The sequence below is a fragment of the Filicampus tigris genome, chromosome 16 (genome assembly GCF_054856515.1).
Source record: "Filicampus tigris isolate MCC_2025a chromosome 16, RoL_Ftig_1.0, whole genome shotgun sequence".
Taxonomy (NCBI): Eukaryota; Metazoa; Chordata; class Actinopteri; order Syngnathiformes; family Syngnathidae; genus Filicampus; species Filicampus tigris.
In genome coordinates this window covers 2109108-2133035 of record NC_141232.1, presented here as the reverse complement: position 1 = coordinate 2133035, position 23928 = coordinate 2109108, and the positions used below count along the sequence as shown (strand labels likewise).

Here is a 23928-nt window from a genome sequence, read left to right as displayed (position 1 = left end):
GCTGACTCATTGCTCAGTCTATCACATTTCCTCCCGCTGGGCTGGAAAGTAGACGCATTAGCGCAGCTCGCTCACTAGCTACTGGGAAGGAAGGAAGGAAGGCAGGCAGGCAGGCAGGCAGGGACTCAAGGCATCATCATCCACCAGCGGGGCTCTCAGTCACGTCCGACGCTCGGGCGGAGGCAGCGGCGGCTGTGGGCGCAGTGCTGGTGCGAGGCATCCCCACTTTGGCAGCGAGTCTTAGACTCGAGGTCCTCGGCATTATTCCGCCGCGTTGTGCATGAAATATGGATGACGTGCAGTCATGGCAAGACATTAAATATGCATATCATGAATAGCCTATATATCATGTCAAAATAATGCGGGAAAGTGAGCGATAACTTAGTTTGTTGCACCACTGGCTCTAATACTTGCATCATGATGGCTGGTTGGTATAAATGCACTGATTTAAGTAAAAAAAAAAAAAAAAAAAAAGTCAGACCTACTAATAGATTATTGGGTTGACTTCTGAGTGGCGAAGGTTTGCGCCCGGCCGGATTGCTTTTTCGTTAAAGGTTGCAAAGACGTTCGCCAGACATTCGCAAACAGTTTCACCGGTCGTAAACAGTTTTTCTTGTCGCAAATAAATTTTGAACATGTTCAAAAAAACTGTTTGTGAATGTCTGGCGAATGCATTTGCAACCTTAACGAAAGCTGACGGGGAAAAAAACCAACATTTTCTACCTTCGCTAACACTCGCAAGCCATTTGCCGCTCAGAGAGCCGTGGCCTTAGCAAATTCATGGCAGTCCTAATGTTTAATATAAAAGTAGGTCTGTTGTGAGGCTCGCTCATCATAAAAAAAGTCAAAAATATATCATTAGGTGTTCCCTTGTATCGTAAATCCCTTTTGCTAAACTTCAAATGGCTACACTTAAACTTCAACTTGTAAACCGTAAACGTTAGCCTGCATTTCTTCATTGCTGACATTTTTTTCAGTTACTTGCTCAATGATTTATTAAAATGTTGGTGGACCAAGCCAGCGCTTTGTACTTTGCTCTATTCTACTTGCCCCAAATAACGATGACGAGATGGGCAGCATTTTCCATCCAACCAACTTTTAGTTTTCCCCCCTGAAATTCCCTGTCTTTCTCCGATGGATATGTCGTCTGACGTAACTTTTTCCCAGCGCTATGGCAAAGGGTGTCGAGTGTTGTGTAGAATCATATGAGCCACGGGTGCTGCTGCATCTGCTCCAGCGTGGCCCGCTTCTCCGGATCCAAATCCAAGCATTTCCACAAGAAATCTTCACATTCTGATTTGAGAGTGACAAGAGTTCAACAAGTGGGCGTACGGTCCAATTGTTTTCAGGAATACGGAAGGAACAAGAATGAGCATACCTTACCTTCAGATAGAACCCGATTCAATCTTAGCATCTGGGAAAGGAACATGACCGTATCAAAGCGCTTAGTTCCAGCCATCAACTCAAAAAGAAGTGCACCCAGATGCCACACAGTGGTTGGACCGGCACTGTATGTTCGTCTGAGAACGTACTCTGGAGGAGCATAACACAAGGTGCCTACAAGGACCAGACGCATGGAGGTGGACAAGAGTGAAAAGGAATGGCTACATCTACAGATGTCACTGGATCAGAGTCAGGAGTCCTACCGTTATAGTCCCGGTAAGGCTCGTTGCTTGCAAAGCAGCTACAACCAAAATCAATGATTCGCACGCGAGGGACACCGGAAGTGGCCTCCAAAAGAATATTTTCTTGCTTTAAATCGCGATGGAAAACATCCACAGCATGCATGTTGATAGCTGCAACAACCAGCTGCTTCATGATGTTCTGCGAAGAGGGGACGCAGATAAAGTCATGCGTCGTGGCATTTAGCAGTCGGTTTCAAAACTGGAAACTCTTGGACTAAATCTTTGGCAACGAAAAGGCGGGATGTCTCGGCAGGCAGATACTACAACCGACTACTGGTAGTCCAACGAATGGATACTCAAATGCAGGACTGACAAATAGTCTTCTAGGGAGACAACTAGTACTGAAATCTAGATAAGGTAGACGAGACTGTTTGTTTCTTCAACATACCCCAACGAACGATTGCTCAAAAACAGAAGTGACAAATTTGAATGGAAGTGTGATGTAATCACTGTATGTGTGCTCCACGTATTTTTAGTACCTTTGCCTCACACTCCGGCAGGGCACCAATCCTACATCTGGTAATGTACGTGAACAGGTCCACAGACGGGACTGGCCTCTCCATGACCAGTACAATCTGGTGCTCCAGATCATATTTGTTCAACAATGACACAACTGCAGACTTCCCATCCGAGTTCTTTTTGATTGACGCTTGGAGCATGAGCAATGCCTCGATGGGAATGTTCTTCTTCAATCCATTGATGTTCTATCGGATTTTTAAAAAAGGTTTGAGGGACAATGTTCAGTAAGAATTCAGTTCTATTCATTTCTTTTTTATTCTGATTACGGCTGTGACGACTCGAATTCTGCAATGATTCGACTTATACAGTCCCTTCCATTAGAGCTTTACGAGCTGTACCTGGAGCGCAACTATCAGGAACAATTTGTCCTATGTAAACCTATTTAGCTCCTTTACCTCGATCCACTCAACTCTGTACGTTTTCAAGACCTGGCCCCTTTACTCAAAGCTTCCACCAATTGGTTCCTGTCCAGATGTTAAACAAAGTCAGATTGTCCTCCCAGCAAGATTAGATGAGAGACACTGGTCGTCGCTGGGTCTTTGACAGAGTTGTAATTCCAGGACAATTCACCATAGTGGACTGTCCTTGTCCATTTTTTTCTATTCTAAAAATGTTATTTTCGATTCTAGATTAGATTCAAATTTTCCGAGGTTATGTGTCCAAGTTAACAGGATGTCCGTGTCAGTGGAGTCAGATAAAGTACTCACCAATGGGACACTTTTGACCTCTTTGGGTATGTATTTAATGGCCACCTATAGATTAGAATCATCAATATTTGGTTTTCACGGCTAAGGATTATATTTGTGACCAACACATAATGAGCACTTACCGGAAAACAATCACTTTTCCTGTAACCAGCATAAACGGATCCGAAGCCTCCTTCACCAAGTTTATTGACCTGCTGATATTTCTGTGCAAACAAGGCTACAGAGACACAAGCACTGGTAGATTTTGCTCACCCAGACCTTGGTTCAAGTAAACCAGACTTGACCCAAGAGTAATTGAAGAGCTCTTCAATTATTTTTTTGCAATTTCTCTCATTTTGGAAAAGATTTGTTTTCTATTTGAATTGTATCGATATGGATTTGTAAAATGAGAATTAGCAGTTTACCTCGATTGGTTGCAGACTGCTGGGAGGTTGATGTGCCTTTGAGCCTGGGTGGACTATCACTGCTCGTCTTCATCAATGTCATCTGCTCAGGACCGGTCTCTATCTTGGTCTCCCCAAAAAAGACCACAGACAGCTCAGTGGGTATTTCACTCACCTTCTGCGAGAGCGTCTCTAGCGTTGAGTTACACGTTCGATTGGTTTCCTTGGCTGGCATGTTTTTTTTCACAGATCCCTCAGTTGTTTTACCCCTTAATTTTTTTGCGAGGGTGTGTCTTGTTTTGCCCGACCTTTTTTTTGTCCTTTTACCAAGCGCATCCTCTTTGGACAACGTAGTGGATTCAGTTTTCTTCTTGAGAGTTTCTGGTTTTGTGCTGCACTTTCTCTTGGTGGCTTTCGGTGAGGAGGTATTCACTAGTCCATCACTTTGCTTCCTTGGCTTTTTCCCAAAGGCTCCCAATCCCGTATTGGATTTTCTCCTTGTCCTTGCCAGTGGCACAGCTTTCTTCAAGCCCTCAGGAGGTTTATCCTTCTGCTTCCTTGCAGGAGTCTGTGGTTTAATGCTAGACTTTCTCCTGTTCCCTTTAGAAGGCACCGATTTGACAGATTCCCCAGTTTGTTTACCCCTCAGTTTCTTTGTGGGAGTCTCTGTTTTTTTGCTGGACTTTCTCCTGGTCCCTTTAGTCAGCACAGCCTTTGCCGACCCCTGGTTTGCTTTTCCTTTCTGCTTCGTTGTGAGTATCTCTGTTTCCTTGGTGGACTTTCCTCTGGTCCTTTTAAGTGTCTTCAAGCACCCTTCCGGTGGTTTGCCACCCGGATTCTTCTTACTGGAATCTGGTTCAACGTTAAACATTCCCCTTATCTCTTTAGACTTCTTGGAGCCATCAGAAGTGTTTGTAAGAGTCGTTGATCTCGTGTTGGACTTTCTCTTCGTCACCTTGGACGGTATACCCTTCCCAGACCCATCGGGTTGTTGGCCTCCCTGCTTGCTTGTGAGGTTCTCTGTTTTTGTGTTCAACTTTCTCCTTGTCCCTCTAGCTGGTACGGCATTGACAGACATGTGAAGGCTGTGCCAGCTCTGCTTTTTTGTGAGGATCTGCGGTCTTGTGTCGACCTTCCATGTGGTTTCGCTTCCAGGTCCACAATCAACTGCTACCTCCTGAGGTTCACTGGTACTTGGGAGCCTTTCACGACATCTCTTTGTGGGTTGGCGGCCATTGCTGCTAGCCTTCCTTTTTAGTGTCCACACAGCACAATCTTCCACAAAGGAGGTGATTTCTCTGTTTTCTGTAATTGGCACATAAGTGAGCATCAAAATGTGTGTTATGTAAAATAATAGAAGCAGTTACAGGATGAGTCTTTAGGGGCCACTTTCAGCCATGCAATTTTCTTTGTTCAGTCTTCATGTTGAAATTCTCACTACACAATAGCAGAAAATATGCGCAGTATTCGTCTGTTTGAATAAGCATCAAAAACAAGTTCAGTTAAAACGAGTGACCCGTGAAACCCAAAGGTTAGCAGCTACGCCAGGTGCAATCTTTAAGGGTCATGGAGTGGTAATTGCCATTAAAACAGTGTCATTCAATTATGTTCACTGCATTGATTTGACAGAAATAATTACTTATACGTGCATGCACTAGATAACATGGGGCACTGTGCTTTTAATTCCAGTTAATAAAACGATGCATGGTTTTTGACCTTATGCATTCACCATGTCAGAGAAATGAAAGCATGGACAAAATATGACACACTTAACGTTGCTTGTAAAACACTGTTAAAGCCGTTACATGTCAAAGAATTTAGGATTTACGGTCATTTCCCACGGAAAAGTGTTCAAAATAGCATTGGCAGGCATACAGCATTAACTCACTGTTAAGGAGTTAAAAAAACAAAAAAAGTTTCCAATGAAGAAAGCTCACAAGATGTAGCAACTCACCTGAGTGGCTGTCAGAAGCCGCAGCCACTAAAGGTTGAAGCCTGTCATCATCCATGTTGTTTCATGGTGCATGCATCCAGAGGACAACGTTTAAGTGGCAAAAATCTCATCAGTTTCCAAAACGTTGTGCAAAATAACAAAAAATAACAAGTGCGCTGATGAGAGAAGTTCAGGGCTTCCATTCTTTAGCGTCAACACAGTAACATCAATGTCACCGCATGTGCAGGGTGATGTCATCAAAGGCAAATAAAGTCATGTGTTAATTGCCCTGGCTTAAAACCACTGATGACAACATAAAGAATGATGCACTTTGGACAAGTTGCATAATATTCAGTCAGAATATTTGTGATTTACAACCCCCTCAAAAAAAAAAAAGAATTTGGAATTGTGGCCCCATATGATGGCAAGAGCCAACACGATTTTGACTCTAAAACAAGATTGGTGAGATTAGCCAATGGTAAAGATATTCCCTTCGTGTATAATTCATCGTGGCTCCTTCTGCTGTGCACAACTCTGCTAACGGCGGCTAACGAATAAGAGTTTCACAACGACTGTACCCGCCGACTCAGTAACTACAGGAATATGGATAAATTCCTGTAAATATTGGTATATTGTCCATCCATATTGGTTGATGCACCATTTGTGTTCAAATATGTTATCTAGCAATTCGTTAGCCCGTCTACGGTGTTTTGCATTGTCTGCTAGCATTAAGCCAGCAGAAGGCAAAGTTATGTGGTCGTTTTAAATACACATCTAATTATTGTCTTTGTTTAGCTTAGCAGTTGAATTGTATGTTTTTATGCAAATGCAAAAGGTTAGGTTCTCTTCTCTTTAGTGAGACAGTAAACTTCAACTCAAAGTGACATTAAACGGCTTAAATCCTCTTTTCGGGAGAATTGTTCACTGTCCGCCACACTGCTGCTTGTCCACTGACTTGTGTGAACTTTTCCATTCAGAGTTCTGAGCATTAGTTCATTCTGCGAGTGCTGTCAAACACATTTTTATTGTTTTTGTGCTGGCAATGAGAAACTGCTAGCTGCTCAGTCCATTTAATCATGAGCACCAGTGAGAAGTTAATCGGGCCGTATATTAGAGCAAGATATCTAGAGATCTTTTTGAATAAATGCACCTAATCCACAATACTTGGAAAAGTTTTGCTCAAAGGTGCCATCACGTGCGATTCCGTGCAGTTACTCACACATTTGGCGACATCTGAAAAAAAAGAAAAAACATGCTATATATAGCCGTAGAAACACATTCCCTTGTGTCTGTTGTCCTGAGTCACCCTCTGACAAAAAAAAAAAAAAAAAAAAGAATGTTTACTAAATGATGAGCACAGTGACATGAGGGCAGCATAACTTTCTGTAGCCTCGACTGCCCTCTGACCACTGGCCATTGCGTAACTTTAAGGCCGTTTGGGTTTGTTCACTCCAAACCACGCGGTGGATGACCCAAACTGGAGTGGCGCAAAGGGGAAGATGAATCCGAGTCAAAAAAGAGAGGAAAATAAAACCGCAACCTTGAGTGTGACCTTACCTTAAAGCTTCTGAAAATTGCTGTTATTTCACACAAATGAGATTCCAATTTTCTTGACTAAACCCAGCTCACCAGCTCCTTTTTTTTTTTTTTTTTAATTCCGTTTATTCTATACATTTTTCACCTCAGTATTACGGCGCTCAGAGTGTTGAATATAAAATTTGAAAGTGACAGCAAAGTCAGCAGAGTGTCCATATTGCAAGAGTTTGCAGTTTTGTTGTTATTTCTCCCGGGTAGAGCGCAAGATCAATGGACCGATGGCGCGCAGGGAAGTCAACTTCAAATATGTATTGACGCTTACCCGAGTTGACCAGCTGATGCGGTATTTTGATTACTTTCACTACACTTTGTTATTAATGGACAACCTGCAAAGAAGGGATCCTGCCACATGGTGAAATACTGTTAACTCCATCACCGCTGTGGACGTTTCTGTTCCTCAACCCATAGATTTGGGAGAGGGTCTTGTCCAGCTTGTCTGTGAAATTCCGGTTTGGTAACAATCACAAATATGAATATTAAAAAAAAAAACATGCTGTTTCCAACAGACTTGTAGATGGGTGGGCGTGGCTAAAACAGTGACGCCACATGACTCACTTTGTAAGCCGGCACGAGTCGCCACTGCGCCGCTCTCGAAGAACTTGAGCGCCTTCGTTCGCAGCAGCGGTTATCCATCGCGACGTGGCCGCTTGAGAGTGCCTCATTGTTGGCCATGAGTGTGCGCGCACATCATGGAGAGAAGGCGAAAGAGTAAGGGGATTTTTTTTTTTTTTTTTAAGTCTCACTTGATAGCCAGCACTGAGGTGCTTTTATTTTTTCTCATTTTAATTATCATTCAAGATTTTCACAAAATCAATTGTTACATGAGTGCCCTACTTTCCGCCGAAGCCTTATTATACGAAGCAGCGAGCAGCCCTGCCATCAATAGGCAATTATGCGAGTTCAATTAAACATGAGTCTTTTGCCTCTATGATCAATAATGATCATTTTGTCTAATCACAGGAAATGTTTCATCGGGGACAAGCGGGGGCGTCTCGGCTATAATTAAACCCCCGCTCTCCTCGTCTGGAGGTGAAGGGGCTGAAAAAAGGAAAAAAAAAACGGAAACCAGGGTGATAGGCTTGCACTCGTTCCTGGGCAGCGTGTGCAGCGGCTGCCTGATTACGGACGTCGCGGCCAACAAGACCAACACGACACGCAAGCAGGCCGCCACGATAATGAGCAAAATGTCGGCCTCCTCGTGCAGCTAGAAGAGCCGCCACACACTTTTTGTGTGTGCCATGTTGTTGTCTTCTATTTGTGGGCCTGCCGCCTCGCTTTTCCGTCTGGCTGGCGGGGAGCGCGGCCAATGAGCCGCGTGTCAACAAGTGGGAGCGGCGTGTGTGCAAACAGGATGCGGCCCGTGGGGGATGCGGCGGCCCGGCTGCAGCTGGCCCAAAGTCTTGCGCAACAAAAGCGCCCGCGAAGTCACGCGCACGTAGGGAGGAGCCAGCCAGGGTCAGAAATGCACGACTCATTCACTGTTTGTTGCATGCTGCACTTGTGGGAGTTCACGTCACGTTTAGAAATGCTCAACGTTGATTGCATGGCTTCCAAAACACATTGAAATATGTTGTAGGGATCGTAGACTCTGCCGGCCGCTCTCCGATTGGAGATGTAGTTAGAATTCCTAAATATGCGATATGTTCTTCAATTAGGTCAAACATTCTCTAATCACAAAACCATGCAGCTTATCTAAAGTAAACATTTTTACATGACAGAATTTGCTTGTCATAAGCAAACTTTACAGAATTTCGGGCACATTTTTCTAGTTTTAAAACCAAATAGTAACCAAGCAAATTTTGCTTACCCCATTGGCAGTTTGTTTGTTTTTTTTACTCAAAATAAGTCCGGTTATTTTTGGGGGGCAGAAGGGGGGTGCGGGGTGGTATTATACACACAAGCACAGCAAGCTGAATACAATGTAGTACTTGGGAATGACCTCCATGTGTCATGCTAACCTGCCACAGTAGGCCTCAAGGTTATCACAACCAAACAACAGGCACAATCATCACATCATAGTTTGTCTTTCATCACACCGTACTAGTGGCGCTACTGTTTTTGTGATTTTATTTTTTTCCGGTTCCCCTATATCAATTCATCAGATAGCTGCACCTGCATGGCACAATGACATGCACAACACAAGACGCCAATTGTTGAATGTTATTATGATCAAACATGATGTGCTTGAGAAAAAACAAGGGCAGATTTGGAATCGGTGCAAAAAATTCATCTTAAAGTTTTCTTGTATCTGATTTAAAAAAATAATGAAATAAATCCAGTAAAAAGAAGTTGAGCGGGGTAATCCTTCATTTCTTTCCGCATGTTTTTATTTGATTTCAAAAACAAGACCAATGCTGCAACTGAGACTTTTTTTGTGTGTGTGTGTGTGTGTGTGTGTGTGTGTGTGTGTGGAGGAAAATAGGCACTATCCCAATGAAGCAAAATTGAAAGTGACACCTCGGCAACTTTTGGGTTATTCGCTTGCACGCGTGACTTTCGGCGGCTTGAGCGTGTCTGCGGGGAATATGCCGCGTCTCACCTCCTGAGGCTTCCCAGTTTGACATCTCCGCAGCTAATACGACAGCATATTAGCACCGCGGGGCCGGCTTACCAATAACCTTGTGTGAGATTGTTTTGTGCGCTCACAGCTCATGTAGCCCCGCTCGCTGTTTGCCGCTCGTTGTCACACATTTCCACAAAGTGATCATTCAACCTTGCACGCTGTTAGATTTCATCTCCTGCAATTGGGATTGTTGTGTTCATCTGCTGAGAAGTCCCATGTGTTGTTATTAGAACATCCACTATCATTGCCATCGTTTTGTGTGTTAAGAGTAGAGCCCGATTTGGATTTGGCGGCCATTAAAATGTCCATGAAAGGCCGATATATTGCTATTTTCTCATGAAACGATGGTAAATGCTGCTCAGTGTTGGGGTCACTCAAAATGAGGTTCCTTCTTTGGCAAGATGGCGCTGTGACAACATTCAAGCCGAGAAGAGTCCTTACTGAGGCAATCGCGTGTTGTCCAGTTATGGCGCCGACATTTACGACAACCGGAACGGGTTACCGTGACTTATTTTGCAGTCAGCATTTCATGGCGAGGAAAATAATGGCGGAGGAGAAATGTAATTTGACGTTAAAGGCCATCAGGCATAAATCGTGTTTTGCCAGGAACGTCACTCAACGTGCGTGACGTCGACTGCAAACGTTGATGGCCATCAGTCCATGCTTTTGTTTTTGTACTTGAAAATTGCTCTCTATTAAAAACTAAAGGACAAAATATTGGGAAAAAATAAATAAATTGGCTGATTAATCGGTTATCAGGTGGGTTTTTTTCTTGCCAAATATTGGTATCGGCATCAGCCTCATAAAGTACAAAGCGGCTGTCCTCTAATTAGGAATTCAACTAAAAAGACAAGTCAGAACTGAAATACTTTTTGGAGCGTCAAGTTTGATTCGTGCCGGCATCCAAATGGACGCAGGCCCGTTACGCGGATGCAGTCGATTGCACATTTGTCCCAGGTAAAAATCCAACTTAAAAATAACTGCAGAAGGTTCCAGAAGTCGTAAAGTGCAAGCTCCAATATGTTCCGAAGCATCATTAAAAAGGAGTGGCCGGTTGGAGGATAATAACAATAAAGTGGTTCGCGTTGGCCGTGCGGGGGCGGAGCATGTCTCCGTTGGAGTTAACCTCCCTGTTATTCCCTGTTATCAATTATTTGTATTTTTGCCCCTTGTTGCAATAACGCATGTGCTGGTAGAACCCTTTGTTTCCGGAGTTCATCCCGAAGGCTCAAATGCCTGCGACAACTCATCGGATTGGCTACCAGAAGTTACCGTAGACCAGGCCTTGTTGATTTGGAATCAAAGAATGAATGAATCAAAGAATGAATTGTTCCCATGTCCACCACTAGAAATCGTACTCTTGAATCAATGGCTCGTGTATTTTTTTATTTCTTTCTTTAAAATAAAATAACTGCATTGATCATAAATTCTTTGCTCGAGACATTCCCCGCAAGATAAATGTGCTCATTTTGGAGCCAGCGTTGTGGTCTCTGGAAACCTGCAATGAATGAAATGTCTTCCTTGCTAAATTGTTACCCAATACTTTGCCTCACTTATGTGAAGTCATGTTCAAGCAGCATGTTTTTGGAAAACATGATTTCACCCTGTGCGGCTCATTTATCCCTCGTTGCGTCATTTTTGTTTTGCTTTTTTTTTCTTTCCTGCGGGTGGGTCTCGGCTCATAAGAGCAAATTGTCTCCCAGCTCACATCCGCTCCCGTTTGCAGGTAATTAAAATCGTTTGAAATTGGTCCAAAAAGTGCTCTTGCGACGCTTACGGCTGGTCTCCCCCAAACAAGTGTCCCAACTTTCAAGGTCAGCCTCCACTTGCACTTAATTGAAAATCCCAGCGCTCAATTTAGCGTGTGAGCGTTTGCGATAACGTGATCAACGCAGCGGGGCCGCCGCGCGGCCGTGCGCCACGACTCTCGTCTCATTATTCCAAAGCTGCGTCTCGCCGTGATTGGCAAAATCAAACACTAATACACTCCGTCTGACGCTTTCCTCTTGGAAATTCATATTGCGTGTTGAAAAGACGATGAGCCACAACATTCGTATCGTGAGCACGTTCCAATTTCAAATCCCGGCACCCGGTAATTGAAACTGCAAAATGTAATCAAGTCAAGTTCACTTTTAAATTGAAGTTGCGGCGCGCACGCCAATGATTCTCCAAGTGTGGTACGAATGCCACTCGTGGTACGCGGGCTCCCTCTAGTGGAATTCAAAAGAATCACCGAATGAAATACAAATCAAATTGACGAGTAGCCTGTTTTTTTTAAATATAGTTACTGATTTTTTTTTTTTTATTTGTATGGATTTTTTTTTTGTTCTTTTTACTTTTCATATGCAGTGATTTTTTTTTTTACCTTTAAAGTACAGTACATGTGTTTCACTTAAGTGCAGTACAATAAGTGTAATATTTTAACAACTGATTGTTTTTAAACATTTTTGTGTACATTTTTTATTTAACCTATGTGCATTACATTTTAATTGTATCATTTTTAGGTACTTTTTTTTCTGTGTATTTAGAGTGCCGTGTTAGTGTTTCAAATTCTGCATAATGTTTCAGTATCTTAAATGAATCAATTGCTGGCTGAAACCTCATAAGTCACAATTTAGTTAATGTTTTTTTTTTTCTCTCAAAAATCTATACTATCAGTCAGTCCTTGCGTGTGGGTGTCATTTTTACAAATTCAAAACCGATCTAAAGTGCTGAAAACGAGAAAACAATTCTTATTGGCTTTCCGTTCTCGGCGTCTCCAGCAAAGTGACCATTTTTTCAAAGTGACTTGTCACTAGACTATGTTCGTCTAGCACCGTAATAAAACATTTCAATGTTGGGTTCATTTTCTTGTGTCCCACATTCGAAAAATGAGAAAAAAAAAAGTTATTGTCAAGTTAATCCAGGCACAAAGAGTGACTTTGTCCTTTTCTTTGGCAGGCGACTTGGACGTTGTCACTCCTCCTTGTCAGCGTGCCAACGGCGCCCGGTGACGGGCCGTTTGTCAAATCAAATGTGGATTGCGATTGCTGCGTTCAAATGATTCCTCAGTTACAACTTGCCCATAGTCATTTGCCTCTCGACTTTGAATTAGCCGTTCACAAATCATGCGGCTCATAAAACTGCCTAATGGGGCTTGAGTATTTTGTGGAACGCAGCCATAAAGACAGAGCGACGCTTCCCCATCATTTCTCCCCACAAATACGCCACGTCACTCAATCGCGTTCCGAGGAAGCCTTTTGCTCGTTTTCGATGGCCGATCACGTTGGTCAACGGCAAATTGGCATCAAAGATGGCTTTTACTTTACGCGTCAGAGAAATGTTGTTTCAAAACGTCAACATTCGGACCTTAGCGACCTACACTGCAGGAGTCCAAATCAATTTCAATAAAAATGCCGCCCATTCTTCGATTCGCGTTTACGCCAAGAGATGAATGGTACCATGTGGTCACGATCAATAGTAATGCACCCAGACTTGCAAAATATGGCGGCGAAACTCCCAGCCAAATTTTCACCAAGTTCGCCCGGACCGGACTCTAGGAGCTCTTTCAACTTTCATGATCCAGAACTAAAGCGCATCAAAGCGGGGCAGACTTCTCCAACGTTGTCGGTCTTCGAACGGAGGCCAATGGTACGATCCTTGCGCTGAGAGCGTCGCCGAATGTCGCGGTTGACGAGATGGATCACACCCTCAGTGGGAGTGATTGGATGGCGGTTTGGTTTTGATGCGCAAATCGAGTGGCACAGTAAAAGGACTTTGTGCAACTGAGCTGAAAGCGACGGCATCATTCGGTGGGTGTGTCACAAGGCAAACGATTGCATGCGTTTTTTTCTTTTTCAATCCTTTGAAATCTGCGAGTAATCCACTTCTGATGAACTTACGCTGAAAATTGTGTTTTGAGTGAATAGCAAATAAAAGCTTGGGAGGAGGCTTGGGTTACACATAAAAATTTTTTTAAAAAAGAACCTGAAAAGGAAGACTTTGGATTGCAAGCATTTTTGAGGTTTTCTCCTTTGACTGAAGCTCCTTTACTTTGCAGTCACTAGTCACACTCCGGACTGAGCATCTCTGGTTTGGTGTCATTATTTTGAAGTCCGTATTTGAATTAGCATCCACATCATCGTGACAAGTCTGGATAATTGAAAATTACAATTGGTGGAGCTATTAATAGACGAGCCGTTTGAGAGCCCAAATGGAACCGACTGAAATGACCCAATTAGAAAGATTTGTTGGTATTCTCACTAGTAGTTTGCATATGACAGACATCTGCCTGGTTTCTTTTCCAAGTTACCACGAAAATATGTTTGTGGTCAAGCTTATAGAGATATTCCGATACAGCTCTAGTAATGTCTCTTTCTCCATAGAGGATAAAGAATATATGCCTGTGAGTGTTGCAATAGTGTCTGTCTACATGTATTGCGCCATCATTTCTGTTTGAACAAATATTGCTAAAAGGGTTATTACACTCTCGATGCAAAGTGTGAGCCCATCAATGGTGTTTTCCATTATGTTAGCATTAAGCTAGCTGTCATGATCTTAAGGCAAAATTTGGGGGTTGTTTTAAACACACGTGTAATCCTCTTTGTTTAATGTGACTGTAAACATCACCTAAGAGTGACCAGACACAGCTCAAAGCCTCCTTTTTATAGGAATTGATCAGTCATTGTTTTTTTAGTTCACTGCCAAGTGTGCGTTCACAAGTCAAAGGAAAAAGGTGTCAAATGACAGGTTGTATCTTGAAAAACTCCTCAGTTCACTTGTTTTACATTTTTGTAAATGATCTAAAAATTCATCTTTACTTTTTACTTTTGCTCTTGGTTATTAGTGAATTTCATTTCTGTACTATTCTGTAAATTAAGTATAGAAGTTGTAGCAGTTCGTTTTAACTACCTTCACTCTTTTTTTTTTTTTTTTTTTTTTTCATGAAAGTATCTGTTCATATATAGAGAGTTGGGTACATTTGCCACCTTTGGCTGTCTCTGCGGTCCCCATAAATATGCTAATAAATCCATCAATGCAGTCATGGGCGTGTTAACGCCCTCTGGTGGCGCCTGGCAGCGTCGCAGCCTTTGCAGCTTTGCTGTGTGGGAGCAGGACGTGCAAGCAAGTCAGTGACAGCTAGGCGCCGCTTGCATGTGCAGCCAATCGCTTCCTCCTGACGCCACCGAGGCTGGCCTCCTCCACGGGGCTCGGTCTCGGATCGGATCGGATTGTCTTCTTGCGCACATGCAATGAGGATGCACACTTGCAAGCTTGCTCGAGCCACGGCGAGGATGCAGCTCGCACCTGTCGGCCGCTCGACGAGTCACTGACTTCGGCCAAGCTCCTCCTCGCGACCGCGCAGCATCCGAGCGGATCGGCTTTTGTTTTTTTAGGAATATCGTCATCCTTTTTTCTTCTTTACGGGACTACTTTGCATTGTGGACTGCATGTATTTTTTGATTATTATGGCATACTGGACTTTCCTTGCGCAGTGGATTAAGATGACAAATGTGAAGTCTCGGAGCATTCAGTCAAAACTACTTGGACTGTTCTAGATCAAAAAGCACGATGGACTTTTTAACCCGAGCAAGGAATCCCGCTGACGCCCGTGCAGAAAGGTGCGCGTGAGGCTGACTTTCTTCGCGTGGACCAAAGCAACAAAGGATGATCATGTTCCGTAAATTCCGAGTCTTGCTGCTCACGGTCTTCCTCGTGGCGTGCACGGTGCACATCATGATCGACTTGCTGCCCAAACTGGACAAGAGGGCGTCGGCGGCGGACAGCGGTGACAGCGGCTGCCAGTGCGCCCAGCACGCCGGCGCCGAGTCGCCCGACTGGGCCGAGCGGCGGCAGCGGCAGCGGCAGCAGCAGCAGCAGCGCGTCAGGTCGGCGTGGCCCAACAAGCACACGCTGCGAATTCTGCAGGATTTCAGCAGCGAGCCCAACTCCAACCACTCCGCCTTGCAGTCCCGGGAGAAGAGCGCCGGGCCCGGCCAGTCCCACCGGGGGAGGGCGGACGCCGACGCCGACGCCGACGCCGACGCCTCGGCAGGGAAGGCGGACGAGCACAAGCCGCTCATCGGCGAGGCCAGCGGGGGTCGCACGCTCGCCGGTGCCGGTGCCGGTGCATCCCGACTCGCGGCTCTCTTTGAGCATCCTTTGTATAAGATTGCACTTCCGCCCCTGACGGAGCGGGACACTTTGTTTAACGTCAACACGGATATCAGATTTTATCCCAAAGCCGCTGACCAACAGGGATGGTAAATGACTTCAACTTATATGGAGAACTGTCTTTTTGTCTCTCTGTCTCTTTGTCTCTGACCCACCATCCATTTGTCCACCTGTTCATTCATCAATCTGTCATCTGTCAATTTCTATTCGTCCATTCATGCATGCGTTCGTTCATTTATTCTCTCCATGATCTACCCATATACCCTTCCGACATATTTATCCGTCCATATGTTCATCCATTCATTTATCATTAGTGTCGGCTGCATATCCATCCATTCATCTGTCCATCCTTCTGTCCATGTGGCCATATACAGTATCTGTCCATTCATCTACCCATGCAGTTTATCCATCTATTCATTCATCCATCCATTTCCAATTATTTCATCCATCCATCCCTGGCATACGGATCTCTTCCTGCTGAATTTTGCTGTGTTCAAGCAGGAACTTAACCCAACTCATTTTGAACACGGGCACACGCACACACACAGATGTCAAAGAAGAACTGCTGCTGATGTGGGATTCAACGTACATGACAAGAAAAAGCCTTTGAGAGCCTTTTGGTCAAGACGTTGTTTTGTCCGGGGACGAATCCTCCTGAATGCTTCTGAGCACTCAAGATCAAATCAGCAAATTGTATCTTACGAAGAATGCAAATCACTCGTTTGGGGGATTTTGATGAAGTAGTTACTTGAGCCAACTACCACCTCCTTTATAAACTTTCTTAGTTCCATCCATGTTGCGACCGTATATGGCTAGTTTTACATTTTGGCGATGGCACAATCCAGGAAAGTGTCATGGAAGTTTTGTAATATTGTTGCGTACGTCCTTTTTTTGTCTTGCCGTTTTCTCTTGTTTCGAGTCATGACGACACCTCTGATTCATGATCTTGTCATCATTGTCATGAGATGATCCTTGTTTGGCGGAAGCGTCCAAAAACAAACAAACAAACGTCCGTCTCCTGGTGGTCTTTTTCTCCAGGCCGACCGACGACGGCAACGCGCGGCATGAGGAGCGCGCCCGAGCGGCGGAGGCGACGGCCGAGTCGTACCCCAACTGGCTGCGTTTCCACGTCGGCATCAACCGCTACGAGCTGTACGCCAGGCACGACCCGGTGCTGGACGCTCTGCTCCGGGACCTGCTGACGCAGAAGATCACCAGCGTGGGTGAGTCTCGCGGGGGAAAGGCCAGACGTCGTCTCAAGGCTGCGCAATCGCGGCCACGTGCGCGCCGCCGAGGCGGCAGGAAGCTGTTGAGTCAAGAAAGTGGAGCAATTCAACGCCGGAGCCGTTCTGGCCAGCAATGACGCTTGCTCGCGTGCGCCTTGGTCAAATGTTCACCACCTTGTGACATCCTTTCCTTCAGACAGCAGCTCATTTGCCGTCGGATGCTCCTTTGTTGCAAAGGTAGCCTGCATTTTCCTGCTCTGTCATTTTTTGTGACGACCGGAATTGTCATCGTCGGTCCGTCGTTTGAGTCCGGCGGTTAGTCCGGCACTAGTCCGTCGGTCCGTCCGTCAGTCAGTCCTCCCAAATGTCAGAAAAACGACTGAAGTGACGATCCGTCAACGACTGATGGACACGGTTAGTGACGATTACATTGACGGATGAAAGCCCACTTGCGTCATTTTTAAAAGGTGTCCCGTCAATCGTCAGCAAAATAACAAATTGTTTTAGAAGGGATTATCCTATCGGTTACTCCATCGATGAATCGGGTAATCCATTCCCGGTCACGTCAACACAGACTGACAAAATGGGCATTCTGTCAACTGACTGACTGCCGGAGTCGCTGATGTATTTTATTAGACGTACAAAAAAAACCATCCATTTGTCTGGAGTCACACCTTTACCAAACGCAGTCTTGTGAGTCCCTGCAAGCTTTTATTTCCCAGCGCCTGCGCCCCCTAATATAACACACACGCGCACTTATCTGTCTGGGTGACAGCGCAAAAGCAACGAGAGTACAAGGCTCCAGCGTCCCCCCCCGGGGCTAATGTTGCTTTATCTGGCCTCAAGTCGGCTCCGCGTCGGCCTTTTGTTCCAGCTCGGATGAGGCTCGTAAATCATACGCGCTCTTTGGTGACGCGACACAGGTGGAAGCGCGGCGGATTTATCATCGCAACGTGAATCTGATTGCGGCCGGGGGTGGGGGGGAGGGGCTGCCATGCCTGCCATGCCTGCAGCTCACCCAAAGGCCAGACAACAGCAAGGTGTCGCACAAATGTGATGAATTTGGAGACACGGCGAGCAAAAGATGGATAGCGGCTCAAGGCCGACGTCCAATCGGAAGACGGATGGCCTCGGGAGTGGCAAGTGCGCAGTTGAAGTCGACTGATGTTGTCGTGTCACGACAAGGCGTTGCATGTCAGCACGCAAACAATACAGTAAGCTCAGCTTTGCCGAGATTTGTCCACTGCAGGAGGGGATTACCCCCTTTTTTTTTTTTTTTTTTTCCCCCCCCCCCCCTGTAGTTTTCGATTAAACAACCAAAAAGCGAGCAGCCGCGGAATTGAGGTCACTCCCGTGAGGATCGCGGCCTCCGGTGGCAGCGCAAGCTCGCCTGCTTCCAACACACACGTCAAACGGCTTTTTGCCAGATGTGTCCTTGTGGCAGACTTTAATCTTCACACTTGATGACGCCGCGCCAGAGCCACGTCGACTTGACCTGGCCTCGACAAATCTGGCTCGTGGCTCGACCTGATGGCTTTTCTCTGGCTTGGATGAGCTAAATAAAACACTTGTATAGTGTGCAAGAGGTTTTTAACCGGAGCCCCTTTTTTTTTTTTTTTTTTTTTTTTCAGGACGTGTCGCGGTGTCAGTATCGAGACGGGCTGAAATGAAAATTCCCATTCCCAAAAAAGTCACATTTTGTCGCTGTTTGCCCAAATTTGGTCAATGCCCAGCAGTATTTTGTCACCAATTTTTACAAATTATTCACCAATCAAAAGTATTGAAAAAAAAGCTTGCTCTTTTCGTTATCTCCATCTTTCCCGTGACCCCGAACTGGAGAAGCAATTGAACATCGATTGAAGGTTCTAGAGTGTAGTTCGAAAAAGATGCTTTTTGAAATATAGAAACGCAACTTGATTAACAACTGTTTTTGCCATTTCCTGGCAAGAAGAAAAGAATGAGGAAACAAAATCCACACGCCCAGCAGACCTCGTAAAGTGTTCATGACGGCGATCAGCGACAGTTTGTCGTCGGCGGCGGGCGGGCGGGCGGGCGGGCGGGTTGTTCGTTGGCCGGGCCAACCGTGGCTAAGTGGCTTCAGCGCAGGGGGCCATTTTGAATCCGAGGCTTAGCCAGCAGGTCGCTGTCATGTGATGCTCAAGTTAATACGCTGTAATAAGTGGACAAATCCCACAAAAGCCTGTCCATTAACAGCCAAACATTTTTGGGGGGGACCAAAGCGCTCCTTTTATTCTGACTGTGATTTTCATCATTTCATTTATCTTGACTGGAGTCTATCGTGACCAACAATCAGCCCGCCAATGATGTATTCCTTTTCCCCGTCAGCCCAAATCAGTCATTTCATTTGTGTCGGATAAACGTGGAGACGTCTCGGCTCCTCGGCAAGTCTTTTTGGTTGTTTTTCTGATGAGGATAACGGATTTATTGTAAGCCACAATAACAAACTTGAACGTAACAACAACAGCAAAAAAAAAAAAAAAAAAAAAAAAAAAAGTCATTTTCTCTGGAAAGAGACCATTCATTTGCTGATGCATTGGATTGTGCGGGTTACCCTCGTGAAATGTAAATGAAATTACATTTTGTAAATTTGCATTCAGGACTCATTCAGCAGCTTCTGGTTTGCCGTCGTGGTTTCAGAATTGTTGCATTATTATCATGTTGCGCCCAACCTAAAACAACACAGCCATTTGAAAAGTCAATTCAGCAGTAGGACAAGTAAGCGGCATCGATTTGAAGTTGATGTTCCCAAAAACAGCCGACCGACCTTTGCCCAGCATAGCTCACTGTGAATTATTGTCCAACTCACTCGGCCCACTTGTACCTGCTGATTATTTTCACGCCACTCGTCCAAAGCGCGCACAATTCCACCTTGATTGCTCATTGTTTGTCGGTGGACGTGATTGCTTTTGTTCCGCTTTGGTGCCAAATTGCTTTTCCAATTTGACAGCCACCAAAAACAGCTGTGGCGAGGCAGACGTTTTACATGCATTCTCTCTCTCTCTCTCTCTCTCTCTCTCTCTCTTGCAGCCATGAAATCGGGAGGCACCCAGCTCAAGTTGATCATGACCTTCCACAACTATGGACAAGCTCTGTTCAAACCTATGAAGTAAGTGAATAGCAAAGTTGAGAAAACGTGCACTTGTACTTTGTGGGCAAATAGCCAAGAAGCAAAAGCTCAGTCTAATGAGCCCACACGCTTCCCAAAAAATCTCCTGCGAATTGCTTCCGAGCTTTGCCGCGGCGTCTTTGGCCGTGTCGACATACGCGGCGTGATCTTTTTTTAATGAACATCAGCGGGCTTACGCGTTGATGAACGCAAGTCGGCGGGCGGGCCGTCGTCTTCGGGGAGACGTTGACGCCGGCGAAATGAAAAAGAAGTCGCCATGCGGCCTTTCTCTCGGCCGTCCCGTTGAATTCCCTCGCCGCCGCGAATCAACAGCATCCAGGCCAACTGGGCTGTGATCAAAAGTAATTGCTCACAAGATCGCTTTGATGGCTGGGAAATGCCGAATGCTTTTCTTTTCTGCATGGGCGTCTCGCTGGAGAGTGTTTGATTGGATTCGAGGAGCTCGTGGAAGTAGGGAAGCAAAAAAGATGGATTATGTTGGGGGTTTTTTTGGAGGAGGGGGGATTGTGTAGTAGTGCCTGAGGTGTTTAATTTCTAAGTTTAATTTCTTCTCCCCAATTGAATGGAAATGCCATTAAGTTCTTCCGGCCCACCAAAAAAAAAACAACAAAGAACTTTCCAACAAGGAATCAGTCTTTTAAATTTATTTATTTTTTTTTTTTTTTAACAATAAAGAGCACTCTACAGTATTGTATTGTGTGTATATTGTGTGTTCATCATGATAATTCCATGGCTACTGTGCCGCTCACTCCGGCCACCAGGGGCCAGTATAAGACATTGCCATATGACTCTGGTTTGATTATAAAACAGAAGGAGGTTGTTTCAAGTTCTTCTAAGAAGATAAAGAATAGATGCCTGTGAGTATTGTTGTGATTTGAATGACCGTTTTGAAAGCGGCATCTCGAGGGATCCGTCGTGGAATTGCAGAGAGGCAATTAGAGGCCGATATAGTGGAGCTGGAAAAGGTTTTTGGGGGGCCGGCACGGTGAGGTCGTGGCTCTTCCGTCTGGAAGCTGCTCACGGGCGCCGTGGGAAGACCCCACGCCAGATTTGCATGTCTGTCCCGTCTGGCGCTTGTCCCTGGTGCCTGCCAACAACGCGTGTGTGTGTGTGTGTGTGTGTGTGTGTGCGCAGAAATATGACGTCGGCCTAATTGGATCATGCCATGGGCTCCATGCTGCTTTAATCTCCCAAATTCCTTTTTGCTCTTAATCTTGCCTGTGTTTGTCACTGCTGTCGTCAGTTACGTCATCGCTCAGGCTTCGCGTTCTCACGTGAGGGCACGGGCGGGCCCGCCCATCCTGCAGCCGTCGCGCCGCGTTTATGCAGAAGGGAGAAGTTGCGTCGCGTCGCATCCTCCTCTGGCGTCTCTCCATTGGTGTTGACGAGCTTGGCAATAGCGGCAAAAGCCAAACCGCTGCTTTATTTCTGTCGCGCGGCGGCGGGATTCCATTGGATTCGGAGTTGTTTGTCCGTCTTTTGTGTTTGCAAAGGACGCGGGTCACAGCTTGATTTAGAACGGGTTAGCATGGTCTGCATTGTCCGCCGGGCTTCAACATGTCCTTCATTTTGAGGAATTTGGGCTGGGGACGAATTGCTCAATACAATTTTGACATTCTTTTCTATATTTCAGTATTGAGCTTCACAATTTGAGTGTGTCAAAACATGTCATCCAAGTAATAAACTATTGTCCATTGCCAAAGTTGGCATTTCACTCCCTTTTGCTGGTCCATCACTCGTCATCCGTCAGCGGTACCCGTCTGTCATTCGTCGGTCCGTCATTTTTCGGGACGAACCCAATTGTAATCGGCAGTCGGTCAGTCGAGATCGTCGATTGGTCCGTCGGTCAAAAAATGTCAGCAAAATGGGCCTGAGGATCCGCCAGAGACGATCACTTGGGTGGATGAAAATGCACTTTGGTCTGCCATTTTTAAAAGCGTCCCGTCAATCATCAGCAAAATGGACGACTGACGGACCGGTCCGTGTGTCCGACAGAACGCCCACCTCTGTCAGTTCCAACTGGGCATCTTAAACTTCCACAGGTATAAGTGCACGTACGTTATCGATGGGTGGTGTGCGTATTGAATTTTGGGGTTTTTATGTGTTTCGGTCTGCGATTTTTGCCAATGAACTTATCTTGGTAATGGTGAAGGCGTAGACTCAAATTAAGTTTGAATTCTTCCTGCTCCTTTTCAGGCCAGCAGTACATTTGGGATATTTATACCCTAGATTGTTTTTGTGTTTTCCCGGTTCTTGCCTGTCTCCACATCGACTTCAGTCAATCGATGAATCAATAGGCGTGACTGGCCAGAGATGAAAATGACAATGAGAAGCGTTGAGGGTGACGCAACCGGGTTTAAAGGATCCGTGTCGAGACGAGCGGCGGAGCAGATTGTCTGCTTGTGTCATTGAGGCTTTGTTGAGGAAGGAGAAGCGCTGCCGTTTTATCATCTCCAAGCGTCGCCTCTCGGTGACAGCGTCGTAAAAGGACTCATGACACAAATAACAAGCGTCTGCGGGCAGTGAAGAAGAAGAGGAAAAAATCCCACGTTGAGCTGTCGCCGTTTTGCCGCGCATCTGTTGTTGGCGGAAATGAAGTGAAAAGCGACGAGATGTAAAAAGAGGGCCGATAATAGCATTACATCCATCACACCGAGCAGCAGAAAATCCAAACGGCTCGCGTTGCTCAGAGCCTCAACGGGGAAATGCAAACGCGTGTAGATGCGAATGACATGGAAATATATGCGTTTAAGACCCCCTCTGGGATTCTTCACCGTGGCACAGCGTATATCATATTCTAGATACTCCAAAATTGGATTTTAAAAAAAAAATGTTTTACCACCTCCTCCTCCTCCTCCTCCTTCTTATATATAGACGTTTTATTAAATAGCGTTGCATCAAAGAGCTTCCGTCAGAGCCTTCGGGAAACTGGGGAACTTGTAAGGATTTGGAATCCATTTCTACAATGCAACATGGGCCCGGCAATCAGTATTTTCAAATTGCGCTGGACTCATGTTTTTCATGTGGTGAGGAAGAGCTGGCTCCTGCTGGTTGCCAGCCGGAGTCTGTTTTAGCCCCTCCCCCCAAAAAAGGCAATGCTCAACAGAGAAACTCAACTAGTAAAATAGTTTGACGCTATCTCCACACTTCAGTACTGCTTACTGTACTTCCTTCTTGAGGCGATCAAGAGTGATTGAAAGACTTGAAAGCCGTAATCCAGGTTGATTCATAGCTTGGCAGAGATGACTTCTGCCGACTTGTTTAGAACAGTAATTGTCATTTTTCCTCCCATTTCGTTTGATTCCAAGCATCTGTTCAGTCTATCAAAATGTCATGAAAGATGACAAATCGCATTGACTTGTGCTAACCCAACTTCTCCCTCAAACTTGGGTCGAATTCCAAATTTCACATCTTCATGGGTGGAGAGGTTCCACTTTTTTGGCGTTTCGGGGGGGGGGGGGGGGGGGGGGGGTCAACCGTCACTCGGACGGAGCCGTATACTTACGGCAGCTGCGTTGGACCGCAAACTCACTCAAGAGGGCAAGTTGTGTCGAGGGTGACGGAGTTCAGGCGCCCCGCCTCACCCAGCGGCCGTGCCGGAGAATTGGGGGGTATCGGCGAGCCAAGCCGCAGCTGCGGCCGCTCCAGCGGAGATTTGGCGGGATTACGCGGGAGGTGTTGACGGCGTGTCAGCGCGCCGCACACAGCAAGAGGAGTCGGAGAGCGCTTTGTCTGATCGTTTTCAGAATTCAAGTAATTGTCCTTTCACCAGCATTGCGTCCAAAAAACACAACCGACTCCATGGGGGAGGGGAAGCTGCAGCAAAACAGGCCAAAGTCCAGATGTCAAGGATTCAGCCAGGGCAGGAGACTTGAGAGTTGTATTCATCAAATGCCGCTGGAATTTGCAGAATACAATTAGAGAATACTCGGGAACCTTTATAGTTCTCAGAGTCACTAAAAGACCAGACTGTGCTCGGTTTTTATTTTTGTTTTACGCTCATTGTGTGCACAGA

General features: G+C 45.6%; 2 protein-coding genes across 3 annotated transcripts in view; one reads left to right on the top strand and one right to left on the bottom strand.

Annotated features, from left to right (window-relative positions):
• fam20ca (FAM20C golgi associated secretory pathway kinase a) overlaps positions 1-23928 on the top strand; it is a 150480-nt gene that overhangs the window by 114361 nt on the left and 12191 nt on the right. The window contains exons 1-3 of one of the 2 annotated variants that reach the window (XM_086056649.1): positions 14464-15628; positions 16578-16762; positions 19814-19892. In XM_086056649.1, the coding sequence (XP_085912775.1) occupies positions 15033-15628; positions 16578-16762; positions 19814-19892 (860 nt within the window). In that variant the 5' untranslated portion in view covers positions 14464-15032. Of the gene's footprint in view, positions 1-14463; positions 15629-16577; positions 16763-19813; positions 19893-23928 lie in introns of those variants that run through there. The other variant, XM_086056650.1, reaches the window with a different exon arrangement.
• Positions 182-5449, bottom strand: LOC147134004 (uncharacterized). Its single transcript, XM_086056075.1, has 8 exons — positions 5249-5449; positions 3316-4599; positions 3034-3128; positions 2912-2956; positions 2165-2389; positions 1647-1824; positions 1384-1557; positions 182-1293 (listed from the first exon to the last, which is right to left on the bottom strand). Exons 1-8 carry the CDS (start codon positions 5301-5303, stop codon positions 1202-1204), a joined length of 2148 nt encoding a protein of 715 aa, XP_085912201.1. The 5' UTR covers positions 5304-5449; the 3' UTR covers positions 182-1201.

Coding starts and splice junctions, on each gene's coding strand:
- LOC147134004 (XM_086056075.1), bottom strand. CDS start 5,303: ATGGATGATGACAGGCTTCAACCTTTAGTGGCTGCGGCTTCTGACAGC. Junction 2,957..3,033: donor GGAAAAGTGATTGTTTTCCG/GTAAGTGCTCAT, acceptor TCTAATCTATAG/GTGGCCATTAAATACATACC. Junction 1,294..1,383: donor GAATCGGGTTCTATCTGAAG/GTAAGGTATGCT, acceptor CTCTCAAATCAG/AATGTGAAGATTTCTTGTGG.